At 36.5% G+C, this 20,023-nt stretch overlaps 1 protein-coding gene across 1 annotated transcript in view; it reads left to right on the forward strand.

The window, feature by feature from the left end:
• Positions 1-17,577, forward strand: part of LOC126175523 (uncharacterized) — a 337,116-nt gene extending 319,539 nt beyond the window's left edge. The window contains exon 11 of the mRNA XM_049922350.1: positions 17,330-17,577. Within this exon, the coding sequence (XP_049778307.1) occupies positions 17,330-17,478 (149 nt within the window). The 3' untranslated portion in view covers positions 17,479-17,577. The remainder of the gene's footprint in view (positions 1-17,329) is intronic.
• The last annotated feature ends 2,446 nt before the right edge of the window (positions 17,578-20,023 follow it).

Raw genomic sequence — 20,023 nt, forward strand, 5'->3', positions numbered from 1 at the left:
AATCTACAAGAGACTTGTCAAAACACTAAAATTGGTTTACTATTTTTCTTGTAATACAATATATTGCACTATATGTGTAATTAATATGCAACTAATTTTTTTCTTAATACATGACCAACTTTTATAAATTAACAGTCCCAAGTACTTGCTCTCTCCTGCACAAATTTTCAGGTTGTCTTTCATGAATTATTCTACTGAATAGTAATATTTCTGTGCTATTTTCTCATTTATGGTATTTTTCAGTGTTTCTTAATATATACTAAGCAATTCTCTTCCTTATAAATTTTTATACCCTTATACTGTGGAGTTTCAGCATAAATGCTGTAATCATGTTGAAAATGATTGGCTACAAATAAATCAGGGTTACTATGCACAAAGATAATTAGCTCATAGTGTTTATTGAGGGAACATTTCATATACTTTGATTTTTTGGGAGTGGGCAACGTGAATTTCCTCAGCCTAGGTTGTGCATATTTCTAATGATGGTTTCCTGAAGTTCTAATATTAAATACATATGGTTTGAGTGAACCCAAAATAAATTCCGTACCTTATTACTGATTCAATACTGTTTTTCTTATGTCCATACTGGTAGCATTGTACAGTATCCTCATTGAAAATGCCAGGCTATTTAATTTATTTGAAAGGTACTATATTTGTGAGTCCCATGATAGTTTTTTATGCAGTTGCATTAGGAATTTCACAAAGCTAGCTTCCTGTAAATCTTGCTTGTTTTGATTTAAACTACATTAACTGTGTCTTTTACATGTTTGATTTTAACCCATTTAAATTTAACCAGGTATCTATGTTTTCTAAAGTTTGAGAAATTTGGTCAGTACTTGTCCTTTCAATGATTTCAGATATGTCATCTGCAAATAAAACTGAGTGACACTCAAAATTAAGTGGTTGGCCATTTATATAAAACAGAAACATAATGGGTTCTAAGACAGAACCTTGGGGCACTCCCTGTGAAATGATTTTCCATTTCAAAGTATAAGTTTCTCACTGTGATGATAGAACCACTCTTGTTTAGGCAGGCCTTAAACCATTCTAATACAGTGCCCCAAATTCCATATTTTTCCAGTTTATGGAGTAGCAAGGAGTATTCAGACTGTCAAGGCCTTTGATAGGTCACAAAAATTCCTGTAGCATGCAGTGAGTTTTCTAGAAAGGAGCTAATTTTATCTACAAAATGGTTTATTGCAGACACTGTGGTTTTGCCTTTTTGAAAACCATACTGATTTTTTGAGATTACTGTAAATGTTTTTTAAGAAATTTTGAATTTGTATTGTGACTATGTATTCAAATATTTTTGATAGTGATGGAAGAAGAGAGATTGAGTGATAGTTTCCCACATGCTCTGTTGTGCATTTTCTGAGTAGTGGCTTAACTAATGCCTACTTAAATGTCTCTGGAAAATAACCTTCTTGAAGGGACTGGTTAACTATTGCAGATAATGGCTGTGCTATTATTTTAGAGGTTGTTTTTAACACTTCTATTGGTACCCCATCCCATCCTGCTGATGTTCTACTTTTCTATATCTTTTCAGTAATTTTTCTGAATATAATGAAAAGTTCACCTTCAAATTGCTTGGTGTTAAAGAAATTTACCTTATCTGGGTAATATTGTACATTGATGTTTGATTTGTTTGCATTTATAAAGAATTCATTAGCCTAAATGAGTCTGAAATCTGAGCAGGACTTACAATGGTTTTGTCCTCTATATTGATTTCAGAAATATCATGGCCTCTAGCTGGAGCACCTGGTACCTGTTTCCACTTTGATCACTTACTTGCCTATGCCTTTGGGTTGTTTTCAGTGTCCAAAATAATTCTATTATTTTCCAGTTCTTTTGCTGTCTTTACAACTTTTTTAAACATATTTTTGTAATTTTTTACGTGGGTAACAAAATCAGGACTTTTGTTATGTTTTAGTTTCCTGTGTAGCTTTCTTTTTCTTGCACTAGATGCTTTTGTTCCTTCAGAAATCCACTTCACTTTATTTCATACTTTTTATGATGTACAGTAAGGGGAAAGTTTCATACAACATGTAGAAAGTTTTCAAAGAAAGTAGCAAAATTTTCAGAAAATTAAATACTATGATATATAGCCCACTCCACCTTGTTTAACCTATGATGGAACTAAGTTCATATTTCTTGTGCTGAACTGGCGTTTTGTGTAGGTCTTTTTGGTGCAAGGTTCTGCTGTTTTTGGTTACTCCATAGACAGAGCACAATGATCATTATAAGTATAACTGGTTAAAATATTATGAATATAATAGAGGGAAACATTACACATGGGAAAAATATATCTAAAAACAAAGATGATGTGACTTACCAAACGAAAGCACTGACAGGTTGATAGACACACAAACAAACACAAACATACATACAAAATTCAAGCTTTTGCAACCAACAGTTGCTTCATCAGGAAACAGGGAAGGAGAGAGAAAGACGAAAGGATATGGGTTTTTGAGTCATTCCAATTCCAGGAGCAGAAAGGCTTACCTTAGGGGGAAAAAAGGACAGGTATACACTCACACACACACACATATCCATCCGCACATACACAGACACAAGCAGACATTTGGAAAGGCAAAGAGTTTGGGCAGAGATGTCAGTCGAGGTGGAAGTACAGAGGCAAAGATGTTGTTGGAAGACAGGTGAGGTATGAGCGGCAGCAACTTGAAATAAGCGGAGGTTGACGCCTGGCAGATAATGAGAAGAGAGGATATACTGAAGGGCAAGTTCCCATCTCCAGAGTTCTGACAGGTTGGTGTTAGTGGGAAGTATCCAGATAACCCGGATGGTGTAACACTGTGCCAAGATGTGCTGGCCATGCACCAAGGCATGTTTAGCCACAAGGTGATCCTCATTACCAACAAACACTGTCTGCCTGTGTCCATTCATGTGAATGGACAGTTTGTTGCTGGTCATTCCCACATAGATTGCTTCACAGTGTAGGCAGGTCAGTTGGTAGATCACGTGGGTGCTTTCACACGTGGCTCTGCCTTTGATCGTGTACACCTTCCAGGTTACAGGACTGGAGTAGGTGGTGGTGGGAGGATGCATGGGACAGGTTTTACACCGGGGGCAGTTACAAGGGTAGGAGCCAGAGGGTAGGTAAGGTGGTTTGGGGATTTCATAGGGATGAACCAAGAGGTTACGAAGGTTAGGTGGACGGCGGAAAGACACTCCTTGGTGGAGTGGGTAGGATTTCATTAAGGATGGATCTCATTTCAGGGCAGGATTTGAGGAAGTCATATCCCTGCTGGAGAGCCACATTCAGAGTCTGATCCAGTCCCGGAAAGTATCCTGTCACCAGTGGGGCACTTTGGGGTTCTTCTGTGGGTGGTTCTGGGTTTGAGGGGATGAGTAAGTGGCTCTGGTTATTTGCTTCTGTACCAGGTCGGGAGGGTAGTTGTGGTATGCGAAAGCTGTTTTCAGGTTGTTGGTGTAATGGTTCAGGGATTCCAGACTGGAGCAGATTCATTTGCCACGAAGACCTAGGCTGTAGGGGAGGGACCGTTTGATGTGGAATGGGTGGCAGCTGTCATAATGGAGGTACTGTTGCTACTCCAGTCCTGTAACCTGGAAGGTGTACACGATCAAAGGCAGAGCCACATGTGAAAGCACCCACGTGATTTACCAACTGACCTGCCTACACTGTGAAGCTTTCTATGTGGGAATGACCAGCAACAAACTGTCCATTTGCATGAATGGACACAGGCAGACAGTGTTTGTTGGTAATGAGGATCACCCTGTGACTAAACATGCCTTGGTGCACGGCCAGCACATCTTGGCACGGTGTTACACCATCCGGTTATCTGGATACTTCCCACTAACACCAACCTGTCAGAACTCTGGAGATGGGAACTTGCCCTTCAGTATATCCTCTCTTCTCATTATCCGTCAGGCCTCAACCTCCGCTAATTTCAAGTTGCTGCCGCTCATACCTCACCTGTCTTCCAACAACATCTTTGCCTCTGTACTTCCACCTCGACTGACATCTCTGCCCAAACTCTTTGGCTTTCCAAATGTCTGCTTGCGTCTGTGTATGTGCGGATGGATATGTGTGTGTGTGCACGACTGTATACCTGTCCTTTTTTCCCCCTAAGGTAAGTCTTTACGCTCCCGGGATTGGAATGACTCAAAAACCCACATCCTTTCGTTTTTCTCTCTCCTTCCCTCTTTCCTGATGAAGCAACTGTTGGTTGCGAAAGCTTGAATTTTGCATGTATATTTGTGTTTGTTTGTGTGTCTATCAACCTGCCAGTGCTTTCATTTGGTAAGTCACATCATCTTTGTTTTTAGATATGGTTAAAATATTATCTATACATGTTGCTGACATTTCATTTACGCAAGTAAAATGCTAATTGCAACAAACTGTTTATCACTCCACACTATGGACAATTTCACAATGTGTTGAAATTGGACTTGTTAAAGCTTCGATTTTTCCATTTTTTACCTTTTCACCACGTCTTTAGCATATTTTTCTTGATGAATAAACATACCTTCTTTCATTCTATTAATTTCAGATCCAAGATATATTGTTGATTTTTCATCAGCTGCAATCTCAAAGCTTTCTTCAGTTTCAGCAGGAGATTTTTCATTTGACATATGTCTTTTCCAACTAGAATGTCATTGTCAACATGTACTGTAAAATACATTTTCTCCTCAATGTCTGATTTGTAAACACATCAGTCAAATTTCAGTTGGAGGAGTTTTTCACTTTTAGAAACTTTTCCAGTTTCTTATTCCATTGCAAAGAAGCTTGTTTCATAACATGTGGTACCTTTTTGACCAGCCAAATTTTGCCAGATTTCTTGTATCTCTCTGGAACTCCCATGGAAACTTTTTCTTTTAGATCACTATCAAGAAAGACTGTTATGACATCATATGTCATAATTATCAAATCTTCTTGTGCAGCAAGTGCAAATAGGAATCTCACAGAATTGGTTTGCACAGCAGAACTAAAAACATCAATAAAATCCAGTTTTGCTTGATCTTATATATGTCCCCTTGAACTAGCCTAGATTTGTACTTTTCACTAGCCTATATATTGAAACCCATTTTCCTGTAATTCTTTCTTTTCCATAAACAATTTCTTTATCCACCAGAGACCATGTTTCATTTTTCTTAAATGATTCTTTCTCTTCATTTATAGCCTTTATCCAATTTTTCTTGTCTTGGCTTTCAGCACATTCCTTGTATGTGAGGCTGACATTATCATCATATCTCTTTAGCAAATGTGTTTGAAATCTTTGCTTCTGATATATTTTTTTATCTTCTTTTGGAGTTTTGGAGTTTTTCTTCTGGTTCTTCTCTTCTTTCTTCTTCTTGTTCTTCTCTTCTTCTCTTGGATTTTCTTTTCTTTCTTAAATATCTTGTTTTTTACAGTTAGATGCATCCCTTCTTCTTTGGTTCATTAATTTTGCCTCCTCATTGATGAGTAAACTCAGCACCACTTGCTTCAGAAAATGTTTCAGTCTTAGGATTTTATATGGCATAGCCATTGTCTGTATATCCCACAAGAACACCTCTTTTGATCCTTACCCTCAGTCTTTTTAAATACCCAAGTCATTTTATAGACACTACAGATCCAAACATGTCCAGTCTTGACAAATTTAATCTTCTGCCACACCACACTTGAACTGGAGTCACATCAACAGCTGCAGCAGGACTTCTGCTCTTGAGATAAGCTGCAGTCAAAACTGCATAACCCCAGATTTTGTTTCCAAGTTCTGAATTTAACAAATAGTAAGATTTGTTCTTTCTGCCTTACCATTCAGTTAAGGAGAAATAGTGTAGTCAATCGCTATACCTTTATTTTTACAGCATTCCTTGAAGTCAGTACTTTTGTACTCTGTCCCTCTGTCAGATCATATTTTTTCTGTCTTGAGACTGAAATTAGCTTCACTTTCACCTACATATTCATTGATGTGGTCTTCTGTTTCATCTTTTGTGTCAAGACTTGTTAAACAATTTTCTTTATTGAGATAAGTTGGTGGGCTTACCTTACCACATAGCTTACATCAGTGTGTATAATCTCAAGAGGTCTCGTTGCTCTGTACCACACAGGGTTGAATAGTTTTGTTATTTGATTTGCCATGATACATACTTCACAACAAGCCATGTCCTCTTCTAACACAATTTTTGCCACACAGTTCTGGTATTTTCTTTAGGAAACTGAAATTTAGATGTAGTTTTTTGTGCTGCTAATCTCTCTCTCTCTCTCTCTCTCTCTCTCTCTCTCTCTCTGTCTCTCTCTCTCTCTCTCTCTCTCTCTCTTTTCCCCTGTCACTTCTGACTTCAATTATGTATAGTCCATTCTCTGATTTGTTGCCCTTCAATATAGTACCTCCATCTCTTAAACTCATATTTTTCGTGTCAATATTACCACTCCCCCTTTTTTGTAATATTTTTTTAGTATCTTCACAACTCTTTGCATTTGACATCATTTTTCTTTAACTTGTCATGTGCTCATTACTTCCATTGTCTACAGCAATCTTGTTATCTGTTTTATCAGTCTTCTATTCTTGCTTTTCTGTCACAAGTAATTCCGAAAGGAAAACTATTTTTGGTGCTTTCTTCATATTATCATATTCATCTTTGTAATGACAGTTTTCTGCTGGATGATTTCTGTTTTGTGGTACTTAAATGGAGGTAGTTGCTTTATTGCCCAGCACTCTCCCAGATGACACTAAATATGTGTAAAGCACTGTGTTTTGTTCTGTTATCACTAAGTTTCTTTTCATACCCACTCACTCACTCACTCACGTAGTGACCTGAAGCTCTACACCCTGTAATGTGCCGGGCTGTATCCTTGTTCATTAGTGCCACTTAAAGTTCATGTCACAACCGGATGTATTGAAACATTTCCTCACCCAGTAGATAGTTCGCAGTGTTCCGACCTACCTTGCTTTGCTTATTCAATATTGTCTTCCCAGTAGCTGTGTCTGTCTCACCTAAATCACATTGAAATTAAGAAGCCAGGATCCTAGATTAAGTTTTCCAAAATCAAAACTCAAGACCATATTCATTGTTGAACATTTATGACAACCACAGTGCGATTTATTTGTTATCAGTCACACACACAATATTCATGTGACCAGGCCTCTTACACTTAATCGTCACATTAGGTAGGTCAAAAACTTCCAGTCTTTAACAATGTTCACAATTACACTTTTTTGGTACCGACTGGAAAAATTAACCAACTTGCCGCACTTCTGCTCCATGAGAATCTGACCGATAACTACCTGAGAACTGCACCAGCTCGGACTTTATATAGACGAGCGCTTGAATATTTGACTATTTCTGTTAATATATTATAGATTATAATTTCCTAGGGTTAAAATGATCCTTTCTAATTGGTTTTGAAGTTAACTATTGGGTTTTATTACTTAAATAACATGAGTGAGCTGTATCAATTTAAATACACGGAACTAACTTATGCATCCGCAGTGGGAATTCCCGACTTATAACCATGGCAGCCCTCTTGAACCATAATTTTCACTTTTTCAAATTTACTTAATTCTTAATTAATGAACTTACAAAGTTTGGACTGGAGTCATTTTATGTAGAAAAATAAAGGTATCGAAACAGATCTCAGAATTATTTAGTAGTTTGGTCACAATAGGCACTGAACGTCATACAGGCTACAGATTTCAAGTCTTAATATCTATTTAACTAATAGACTTTAGGTTAATTTAAACACTTTGCTGGAATCAGTAAAATTTAGGCTTTCTTTTGGATGCAGTGCTATAGCTGAATTCAATCTATTAGCTCACCAGAATTTTACTTAATATGTATTGCCCAATATACATCATTGTTCATAACTTTTAATAGGATGCATTTCCAATAAAACTAATTAGCTCATTACTTTCAGAATAGACATTAGAATGTACTGAAATAATAGATTGCACTAGGGGAATCTTATTTAAACTATTTCTGAATTCTGTACTATGAGGCTGAAGGCCACAGAATCTGTAGTCGTAATCTGAATAGTGAAAATGAAAAAAAAATAAAAGTTCCTTGCTGAACAAAGTTACTAAAGGAGTGTAAAACCCTGCTTCGTTACAACCCAAAGCATTTCACTGGTTTATGATTTTTCTTATTCTGATCTTGTGGTTGCAGCTTTGAATGCAACAAGTTTTTGTTCTTTACTTTTCTTCATTTTATCTTCTTCTGACTGAAGTACTGATTTCAGGTTTTTTAATGTTTCCTCCTTCTTAGAACTTAAGTCTCAAGCACTTCCAAAATGTTTATATCAGTCAGACAATTTTATTTTTATCCTTGTCATCAGTACTGTTTCATCAATATCCTTCCTCAGGCAGTTCATTCTCAATATTAGAGTTTGAACTTAAACAATATTATACATCATGTTCAGATTCCTGTCATGTTCAAAGTTGTAAATCCCTCCAAGTAATGAAGTCTTTTGCTGGTCTGTGTTCTTCTGATATACCTCATTAAGTGTATCATACATTTCCTTAGACATTTTGCAGATATTTGACATGGCTTTTAACACTGATATCTATGGCTCTCAAAATATAGTATTTTGCAAGTGTGTCTTTTAGTAAAGTATCCAACAAAGCCTTTTGCCATGAACATAACATTTATTTCTGGATTTATATGTATTGTAATCCATGAGACTGAAAAGGAATGATAGTCCTCACCCATTATTAAAACAGCAAGCAACGAAGAAATTTCATTAATGCACATGGACTGTTTTGTTTGCTATTATCTTTGTAAGTCTTAACATACCTCAGCTGCAAGTTCTACATAGAATCTGTTAGGAATTGAAGTAGACCCTACAGCTTTGCTTAGCAATTCCAACCATTCCTTAATGCCACTAACATTAACATATATTTCATTCATTGTTGCAGTGGTAGATGAAATAAATTTGGGAAATACCCTTTCGAGAACCAAACACATTTCATTTGGTATCACTCTGCTTCATTTCACACCTTTATTCTGTACTGACTGTTTCTTTAGAAGTTTGTTGTATACTATAAAGGATCCATCCCATCATCAGATTTTCTAGTAGGTACATGTCTATTAAGTGAATGGTCAACTACTTTTATGTTTAAGCTACATTTCTTCTATAATGTCATGCCCAGATCAAAATGTTTCGGTTTCATCACTGAGATATGATATGACTGACTCTTTATCTAGTTTGCTGAGCATTCAAATATTTCTACCTGTTTCAGCTGCCCTCTATGCCTTGGCAACCATTGTTGCTACAACTGTCCCATGGCCACTGATTACAGTTTCAGAGTGAACATCCTAAAACAGATCAGCTCTGTTTGTTGCCTTTAGATCAAATATACCTCCATCATGAATGGAATTCCAAACTACCTGTTATAGATCATTTTCAGAGAAGGCATTTAGTAATATTTCACAGGACGTCTTGTTTGCCCACCACTCACAAATCAGTAACCATCCCATACGATTGTTGGATGATTAAAATTTCCAATGATGGTGGGTTGACTGGGGAATTTACTTGCTAGTGAACTGACGTTTTCTCAAAAGTTATTGATTATCGTGGGGTGTTTCTGTTGGTCAGTACAAATATCCAGTTGCAAGTTTACATCCACCCTTGATGCTGAGTCACACCCAAATAATCTTGCAGACTAGCTTATCCAGAAACTTTGAAATATCTGATCCAAGCCATTTGCTCGATTCAGAACCAGGGGCACATGATCAATTCTGAGGATAATACTGCAGATTGAGAGCTTTGTTGAAATTCCATGAGCAAGGCTTTTCTTCTCAGACTTATCGGCTAGCACTGTAATGATGGAGGAGGAGGAGGAGGAGGAGATTACTGTTTAACGTCCCATCGACAATGAGGTCATTAGAGACAGAGCACAAGCTCGGATTAGGGAAGGATGGAGAAGGAAATCAGCCGTGCCTTTTCTAAGGAACCATCCCAGCATTTGCCTGAAGTGTTTTAGGGAAATCACGAAAACCTAAATCAGGATGGTCGGGTGCGGGATTGAACCATCATCCTCCTGAATGCAAGTACAGTGTGCTAACCACTGCGCCATCTTGCTCGGTCACTGTATTGATGTTGTTGGAACCCAGACAACAGGTATTTTTCCCTCCGCCATGCACAACTCTCAGTCGGTTGGACTCAGGCATATTCAATGAGTGCACTTGGTGTTACTTCCCATCAATTGTAGCCATTTCCCTAAGAGGTACCATTGCTCACCATATGTTTGAATGATTAACAAACCCAACCTTTTACATTTGTCTCCCCTTAACTCGGGACACAGTAGATTTTCTAACAGTTTCACTTTCAGTTTCAGTGAAAGGCAGGATGTCGAACTTGTTAAATAGGGAGATGGTGTAACTTACTGAGTTTTCCTTCTCCCTGCCTCACCTGTACGTAATGTCTAGACCTGCCATTGACATGCCTCTCACACTCAAGTGGACAAATAGTGGTAGATTTCCATAGGAGAGGATAGAACTTGAGGTACCTTGGTATATCTGGTACATGATCCTTGGTAGCCTTCCCAACACAACCATATGTGGCATCTTCCAGCTGCTCAACAGTAGTCAGGGTGATTCTCAGCTGCTTACAATCATCAACTAACTAATTACATGACCAGGAATATCATTTACTGTGGGGCTCAAGTGTCTACCATTCTTTCATAGCACTTCTATAGAGCTTTCATGTATGCTTTCATGTGTAACCCATAAACATTACTGTGTTCTCATTGTCTCCCACTAGACACCAAGTGTCTACCATTCTCAAAGCACTTCTGTAGAGCTTTCTTGTATGCTTCCATTTGTAACCCATTAATATGTCAGTGTTCTCATTCTCTCTCACCAGATATTTGAGTAACAGGTTTCCAACTTCCACCTCTCACATACTACTTGTATTTGGCTTTACCAACTGATATCATGTTTTATTGTGTGACACATAACTACAGTGTAAGTCATGAAAGTTCATTCCGTCCAGAGCTGTAAACTTCATAAATTTACAGACTGACACATTTCACTTTATTATGTGAGGTATAATAATAAATTGTTATTACAACAATAAATTATTATACCTCATGTAATGAAATGAAAGGTGTCATTCTGTAAATTTATGAAGTAGGGGTGGGGGTTGGGGGATCATTAGACCTGAGAGTGTGGACTGTTTGTAACATTTTGGAAGACAAATGGCGATTTGTAAGTAAGCATAAAGAAGTTCTAGTTCCAACCCTGTTAAAAACCTACATAATACTGACTTTTAAGTCCTTTTCTTGAAAGAAAAACACCTGACTACATTATATTTTTCACTTTCCCTAAAAGGTAGAGGGTGGCGACAGCCAACCCCCACCCCCCGCTTTTCACATCACCCACACTCTTGCCCCTTGAGAAGTATTAGTTTGCTTGTTGTATATCTGTAGGCTGAAGTTTAAGAGATTAGTCAGGAAGAATCAATAGGCACTGAAGTGAGGTACAGAAGTATCTAAGGAATGCCGAGATATGCTTGAAATTCTCTAAGGCCATAGATACAGCAATAAGGAATAGCTCAGTAGACAGTACAGTTCAGTAGACAGTACAGTTGATGAGGAATGGACATCTCTAAGAAGGGCAATCACAGAAGTTGGAAAGATAAACATGGGTAGAAAGAAAGTAGCCTTGAGAAGTATTAGTTTGCTTGTTGTATATCTGTAGGCTGAAGTTTAAGAGATTAGTCAGGAAGAATCAATAGGCACTGAAGTGAGGTACAGAAGTATCTAAGGAATGCCGAGATATGCTTGAAATTCTCTAAGGCCATAGATACAGCAATAAGGAATAGCTCAGTAGACAGTACAGTTCAGTAGACAGTACAGTTGATGAGGAATGGACATCTCTAAGAAGGGCAATCACAGAAGTTGGAAAGATAAACATGGGTAGAAAGAAAGTAGCTGTGAAGAAACCATGGGTAACAGGAGAAATACTTGAGTTGATTGATAATAAAAGGAAGTACAAAAATGTTCAGGGAAAGTCAGAAATACAGAAATATAAGTCACTGAGGAATGAAATAAATAGGAAGTCCAGGGAAGCTAAAATGAAATGGTTGCATGAAAAATATAAAGGAATCAAAAAAGAATTGGTTGTTGGAAGGACTGACGCAGCTTGTAGAAAAGCCAAAATAATGTTCAGTGAAATTAAAAGCAATGGTGGTAACATTAAGAGTGCAATGGGAAATCTACTGTTAAATGCAGAGGAGAGAGTGGATATGTGGAAAGAGTGCATTCAGCGCCTCTGTGCAGGGAAAGATTTGTCTGATGTGATAGAAAAAGAGTTGATTTAGAAGAGATATAGGATCCAGTATTAGAATCAAAATTTAAGAGAGCTTCAGAAGACTTAAGATCAAATAAGGCTGAAGGAATAGATAACATACTATCAGAATTTCTAAAATCATTGGGGGAAGTGGCAACAAAATGACTATTCACATTGGTCGGTAGGATATATCAGTCTGGTGACATAGCATCTGACTTTCAGAAAAGTATCATCCACACAATTCCAAAGACTGCAAGAGCCGGCTCATGTATCCAAGTTGCTGGCAAGAATACTACAGAGCAGAATGGAAAAAAATTGAGGATGTGTTAGATGATGATCAATTAGGCTTTAGGAAAGATAAAGGATCAAGACATGTTCTTAGGATATGTTATCCTGGAAAAAGCATTTGACAATGTAAAATGCTACAAGATGTCCAAAATTCTATGAAAAATAGGGGTAATATATAGAGAGAGATGGGTAATGTACAATATGTACAAGAACCAAGAGGGAGAATAATAAGAGTGGACAACCAAGAACAAAGTGCTTGGATTAAAAGGGATATTAGACAGGAATGTAGTCTTTCACCCCTACTGTTCAATCTGTACATCAAAGAAGCAATGCTGGAAATAAAAGAAAGGTTAAGGAGAGGAATTAAAATTAAAGGTGAAAAGATATCAATGATACAATTTCCTGATGACTTCGCTATCCTGAGAGAAACTGAAGAAGAATTACATTATCTGCTGAATGAAATGAACTGTCTAATGAGTATGGAATGTGAACTGAGAGTAAATCAAAGAAATACTAAAGTAATAAGAAGTAGCAGAAATGACTACATAGAGGAACTTAACATCAGGATTGATGGTCAAGAAGTCGATGAAGTAAAGGAATTATGTTACCTAGGCAGCGAAATAACAAATGATAAATGGAGGAAGGAGGACATCAAAAGCAGACTAGCACTGGCAGAAAAGGCATTCCTGGCCAAGTGAAGTCTACTAATATCAAAAACAGACCTTAATTTGAGGAAGTAATTTCTGTGAATGTACGTTTGGAGCACAGCATTGTATGGTAGTGGAAGATGGACTGTGAGAAAACTGGAACAGAAAACAATCGAAGCATTTAAGATGTTATCTACAGACAAACGTTGAAAATTAGGTGGGCTGATAAGGCAATGAATGAAGAGGTTCTATACAGAATTGGGGAGGAAAGGAATATGTGGAAAACACTGACAAGGAGAAGAGACAGTGTGACAGGATATCTGTTAAGATGTCAGGGAATAACTTTCATGATTCTAGAGGAAACTGTAGAGGGCAAAAATTTTAGAGGATGACAAAGATTGGAATACATCCAGCAAATAATTGAGGATGTAGGTTGTAAGTGCTGCTCTGAGATGAAGATGTTGGCACAGAAGAGGAATTCACAGTGGGCCACATCAAACCAGTCCAAACAGAAGACTGATGATGCAGAAAAAAACTGTGTCTAAATCTATGAATACTTGCATGCATTCCTAAAAGCTATATACAAAAATGAAATGGCTACCATACTGTAATATTTTTGGATCTATCCAAACTGTTTGACAGTATACATCATGCTATTTTACTAAATACATTCGCAATGTAGGGAATTAGAGGTGTTCCAAATGAATGGATTACATCATGTCTTACCAAATGGCAACAAAAAATTGTTCTTCAAGAAGATATAACCATTGAAAACATTTTATGAACAACATAGTTATCAGAAAAGACTGCAGTCAGATATGGTCTCCCACAAAAGTTGACATTCAGTTGAAATGGGACTGTTACCAGCTGTTTAAATAAAGTAAGTTAAATCATTGATACTCACGCAGTTCCTCAGTCCAGCAACAATGATTTTTTACATTTATGGAAGTACTGAAGAGTACCATTTCAAAGCAGAAAATAAAATACTCATCTTTTTTAATCTTTTTGTGGAAGTCATTGTCTTCAAGATGATTCTTGAGACCCTCAGGCTGTTTTAATATCAAATGTGAAAGCTAGCAATTGATTGTTTTCAGAATATATTGAGTTATGTAGATGAAAACATAGTCTCAACAACATTTCTTACCTCCAAAATTCCAAAGTACTTCCAAAGCATTTCAATATTGAAACTGTTGCAGAACAAAGAGAGTGAAGAACACAATATATCACTCAGATAAATATGAAATATGACTGCAGTCACTTTGGTGCCAAGTGCTAGTATTTATAATAAATTGCATTGTTCAAGAATGTATTGGAATGATGTTGTCAAAATAATTTGCATATTTAATATCCAATACTTATTAACAGTGAAAGGAAATAAACAAAGTGCACTTTTGATTCTCAAATAGTCTGTAAATTACACTTGTGATGGTAAAAAGTTTAAATACTATCAAAATAGCAATGGCGCACAAAATGTGTTACCAATTGTTTCTTTCACAATTTATGATGCACAATAGATATCCCACTGGGATCTCTACAGCAGTACCAGTAGAGCTTGGAAAAACAAATGAGTTATGAAATGACGTGTAATTCACGATACTGCCGCTAGGAGACTAGTAAGCAGCAATGGTTGACAATGGAAGACTGACGACACAACAATGATCTGCAATTGTGTTACTTTTTCATGAAACTAAAAACCTTGTTGTGACTCAGAGGCATTTTCGACAACAGTTTAACACACAATGGGTCCCTTGCAAGAAGACCATCCACAGGTTTTATGATAAATTTGTACACGAAGGAACAGTGTTGGAAGCAAAGCAACCTTGACCTAAGCCTGTTTGTTTGCTGGAGAATATTGAAGCGGTACGAGTTGCTGTACAGAGAAGTCCCGGGAAATCGTGAAGAAAGGCAGCAGTGCAGCTGGGAATATCCAGATGCTCCGTTCAACACATTCTTAAAAGTGACCTCCATATGTACCCATACAAGATGATCTGTGCACAGAAGCTCATTCAAGAACACAAGCAGTAGAGACTACTGTTAGCTTAGTGGGCGGAGGATAGGGAACAAACTTTCAACAACATTTGGTTTTCAAACGAGGCCCATTTTCGTGTAGATGGTGTGATTAACAAACAAAATGTGCACTTTTGGGCCACTGAGAACCCACAAGTGCTTCATGAACAACAACTCTATGCTCCGATGATTACAGCGTGGGCAGCAATTTCGAGTCACAAACTTATTGGACCCTTTTTCTTTGAAGAAACTTTGAACAGCGAGCGTTATTTGAGCATGCTTTGCAATAGCTTCATTTCACAGCTTCTAGCTACTGCCTTGACCTTCAACATGCAGTGGTTCATGCAAGATGGAGCAAGGCTACATACTGCAAAGACTGTGTTGGAGTTTTTACATGAGAATTTCGACATGTGGATCATTTCACCCAGGTTTCCTGGTCGCTTCAATAATGGACAAAATTGGCCCCAATAAAGTTCATGTTCAAAAAGAAAATAGTAACACATTTTGTGCACCACCCTGTATTTGACTTGAAAAAGTTTTTTGTGTTTTACAAAACTGCATTTTTATAAGCATGTGACAAAACTTTGAAAAAACAGCAGGAAGAGCATACTATGCATATTCCCAGTGAGTTTCTGCCTGCTTAGCTGGGTGGTAATGTGCTTGCCTCCCATGCAGGCGGGCCTGGGTATGATTCCCGACCAGGTTGGAGATTTTCTCAACTCATGGACTGGGTGTTGTGTTGTCTTCATCATTTCATCCTCATCACTGATGTGGAAGTCACCCAGTGTGGTGTCAAATGAAATATGACTTGCACTTGGCGGCCAAATTTCCCCGAATGGGGACTCCCAGCCAATGATGCCATACACTCACATGGAGTAATATGCTGGGGGAATGCATTTTGTAGTCAAACTGTATCCAAAAGATGAAAAGGACTGACCAAAGCTCACAAGGAGCAGAAGAATAAATAACAGACACCATTTTGGACACTGCTTCCACAATACCGGCACTAGATGGGACCTGTCTAACCAGCATTTGATTGTGACATCATAGATCTGTTGCATCTGCACAATTTTCTAGCTAAATACATCTACTTTAAAGGAAACAATATTGGTAGACTACATTTCTGAATGTGCCTCATACATGTAAATGAATGTGTTGAAACAATGTTATGCAGATAATTGATATAATTATAATCCACATAATTTATGTCTGGTAATTTAATATTAAAAATTTCACTTCATCCCAGAAGGAATAATATAGATGTATTTATGTTTAAGTTAGCAGGATATTCCAAAAGTAGAATTCATTTATAGATAACATGGGTCTAGAATATTTGTATTGCATTTCTGAAATAATTGACAAATGTGTGTGGATTTTCAGCAGAAATGTAAAATGCACAGAGAATATGAACATGAGTAATCACAAGTTACGTTAGGGTATAGTAACTTACAGAAAAACAGAAATGTTTGTAGACATGAATTAATCTGACAAACGTTTACTAAAAATATTTTGTTGTTGGGGTCTAAGTACTGCAACTTTTCTTGGTTGCATCTCTATATCAGTCACTTCTGTAGTAATTATGAAAAATGATTTTAAATAATTAGAAGCAGAAGATAGGCATGCAAATACTCACTTTTTGCATGCAACGTCTGTGGATGAAGAATGCTTAATGTATTCCATTAGTCACACCATTTCCCAGTGATTTGAAGAATATGCCTACACATATCAGCACTTGAGAGCAGCATTTATTGTTTCTCTCAAAAGTTTGTACTTAAGAATCCACAGTTTTTGTTTTAAATGGTCTTATTGCATTCCACACATATTTTAAACTACAATATTGACTTTTTTCTGTAAACATGTCCAGTGCAGAAGACATTTTACAAGGGAATATTTTTGAACTCATTTGCCTTTCTTCCTCTTTAGTTGCACTGATGGCTAATCACAAATTTTCTCACCTGTTTGAACACAGTATTTCTAATCAACAAAAGCTATAGTTACAGTACTAAACCATAAAACCATAATCAAAAGCCAGAAAGAACTTTACTATTTGCATCAAATATTTATTTGTACTTATAAACTCCAAAAATTTGAACAATGTATCCAGTATACTTATTATTCCTTTAATTTCACAGGTATCCTAAGAGATGGCAGTGGCAGTTATCAGCTGTGCATTCATGTATTGTCAATTGCAATGTTGTTATGTGCTCTGAGTTGGATCTGCGAACTGGTTGTCAAATGGCATCAAAAGAGAAAACCATGGTGTTTGCCCCGTTGGTGTTGAAAACTGCTGACACTGGTCTACGGTGACCTACTCTAACAACAGAAAAGTGTGTGTGTGTGTGTGTGTGTGTGTGTGTGTGTGTGTGTATGTGGGGAGGGGGGTGGGGGTGCACCCACTCCTATCAAAATATTCTGTGAGACAAAAACTCTTGATCCATTAAATGGATACAGTCCTTTCTTCATTGCAGAATGATCATGAACAGCGTGTGCATAACTTAATAAAGAAGGTATCTGTGATATGTGGTTGAACATAAGTGTTCTGTGTACTCTAAATATAAAAGTATGTAAATGTGCTAATTTCCAATGTTTGTAAATAATTTTTTAAAGAGTGTAACTTGCTTGTGTGTTAGGAAAATCATTACACTAACACATGCGCTTCTCTCACTTATTAGGGAATACATTATATTGTTTTTTTTTCATCCTAGTGTTGATTTTAAAATAATTTTTGAGTGTTCTCTGATGTGGGTAAGACTAATTATGTGACATTAGCAAAACTTTCAGTTAGTTAAAAATATATATTTTTAAAATGTTATAATAATTAGGCTAAGAAATGAAACTATTCAGTGGCAAAAGGAACCATTTTTTAAAAAAAAGGAATCACTCTATTCCAAATCTATTTAATCTAATGTACTGGATCAGCTATCACTTATTAATTAACACATCACTTCCATGGATATTGCCACAAGGAAGAAAAAGTCAGGTTATGTATTAAGAATGTTAAAGAAAAATGAGTGAATAAATATCCACCATTTCCTAGTGGTTGCTTGTGCTGTTTATCCAATGTGTCTGTCATAGTTTATTTTCACATAAAGTGGCTGAAATGTAGTGTTACAGAATTTTGCCATAATGCACCAGTTATGATTCAAATATGCTGTAGCTACACTTGCTCATTTAGTCTTTTGGAGATGTGTCAATGCTGTTCTGGTAGTGTGAGGTGGCTTGCCAGCAGTAAAAAGATGACATTATTATTTTAGTAATAATGAACCTTCTGCAGATATATATTGTCATTTTATCATTGTTTTTGTGAATGAAACATATGAAATCAAGGTTCAGTTCTGAACTTGTGCATAATGTGTATTAGAAGAAAGATAGGGTGGCTAATGTCATGCATATGTGTCACTGATGAGTAGCCACCTAAAAATGCACAAAAAAGTACTTGTAGCATGGGAATAACTAGTGAAGAATTTTGTCTGATAAAGTAATGAAATTATATTTTCAGCTGATATTTCCAACAACACAGTTCTTAAAAGTGGGCTGAAAGTATCAAACATATTTAAAATAGCTACAGAGCCCTCTGGCATTTTGCTTGTGATAAATGCCAGTAATCATTGAGCTTTCTTTGATCACAAATTATAATAGTTTTTTAAATGCCTGAAAACTGGAAATATTTATGATAGAAATGCTTCCATGTTAACGTTTATTGTAAATAATTGATATTTTCAAATGCCACAAAAGTACTTATAGGCCTATTCACAAAAATTATAATTTTGATATGAGTATTACATTGATTATTAAAATAAAGGGAACATTTCTTAATAGTTTAAAGCATGATGATAAATGTTATTGAAGCAGTGTGATGATTCCTAGTGGGTGGGATTCTCCCCCTCCCTCTGCGTACACACATGCTGCTGCTGGAAAAATTTCTTCAAGTACATTTAGGCTACACATCAAGATTGTCTGGCTGTATGATTAATTATAACTGTGCTACAACCTGTGCTAATGTGTTTACTTAAGATTGGTCAGAGTAGAGTCGAGTGAGAAAATTTGGTCATTTACATACAAAGATCTCTAGACAAGTGTGAAAAACTCAATGAAATGATTAACTGTGTGGTGAATGTGCAGAGCTTTTATATACTGCAGTGAAATTCTCTATCATTTTGAAGATTTTAGTGTAACATTCTTGGACTTTAAATGTCAGTGGTATGACCATTGCCTTGCTCTGTTTTTATTTTTACTTCAAGATATTTGCAACTTCTGTGAATTAAATTCAAGAAAGTACATGCTTGTAATTAATAAATCTGCATTTTTTACAGTTCAAGATATAATTAACAGTTGTTGAACTGGGATGTCAACATCATTATGATGCTGCAAAGGTAGTGTCATTGTTCGTAATCCTTGTATTTGTCTGAGAGATGTTTCCAGTTATAGAAAAATATGTAGTGAATGTGTTAATCAGACAACACAGATGGCATAATTATGGTTATTTTTATCCATTCTCATGAAGAATGCTCTTGCCAAATATTAAATTTTTAATTGTTTACACATTATATAATTTCTGCTTGTTTTATTCATAAAAGACAACAAAACAAACACTGTAGATACACTATAAAAGGAAAGAAATTGAGAGGAACACATTGTCAGAAGCTCAGACAGAGAAAGAAGCATATCCTTCTCTGGTTAACCAACATAAGAAATCTTCCATGAAGTTGCTTTAAAATAAAAGGTCTAGGTATGTACTTGTAAAAGAGACTATAATATGTAAAATTTTGACAATAAGATGGGTTTCATGGTGCATAACTCATGTTATCAAGAAGTATTCAGTTAGC

Source organism: Schistocerca cancellata, chromosome 3, assembly GCF_023864275.1.
Source record: "Schistocerca cancellata isolate TAMUIC-IGC-003103 chromosome 3, iqSchCanc2.1, whole genome shotgun sequence".
NCBI classification, from domain to species: Eukaryota; Metazoa; Arthropoda; class Insecta; order Orthoptera; family Acrididae; genus Schistocerca; species Schistocerca cancellata.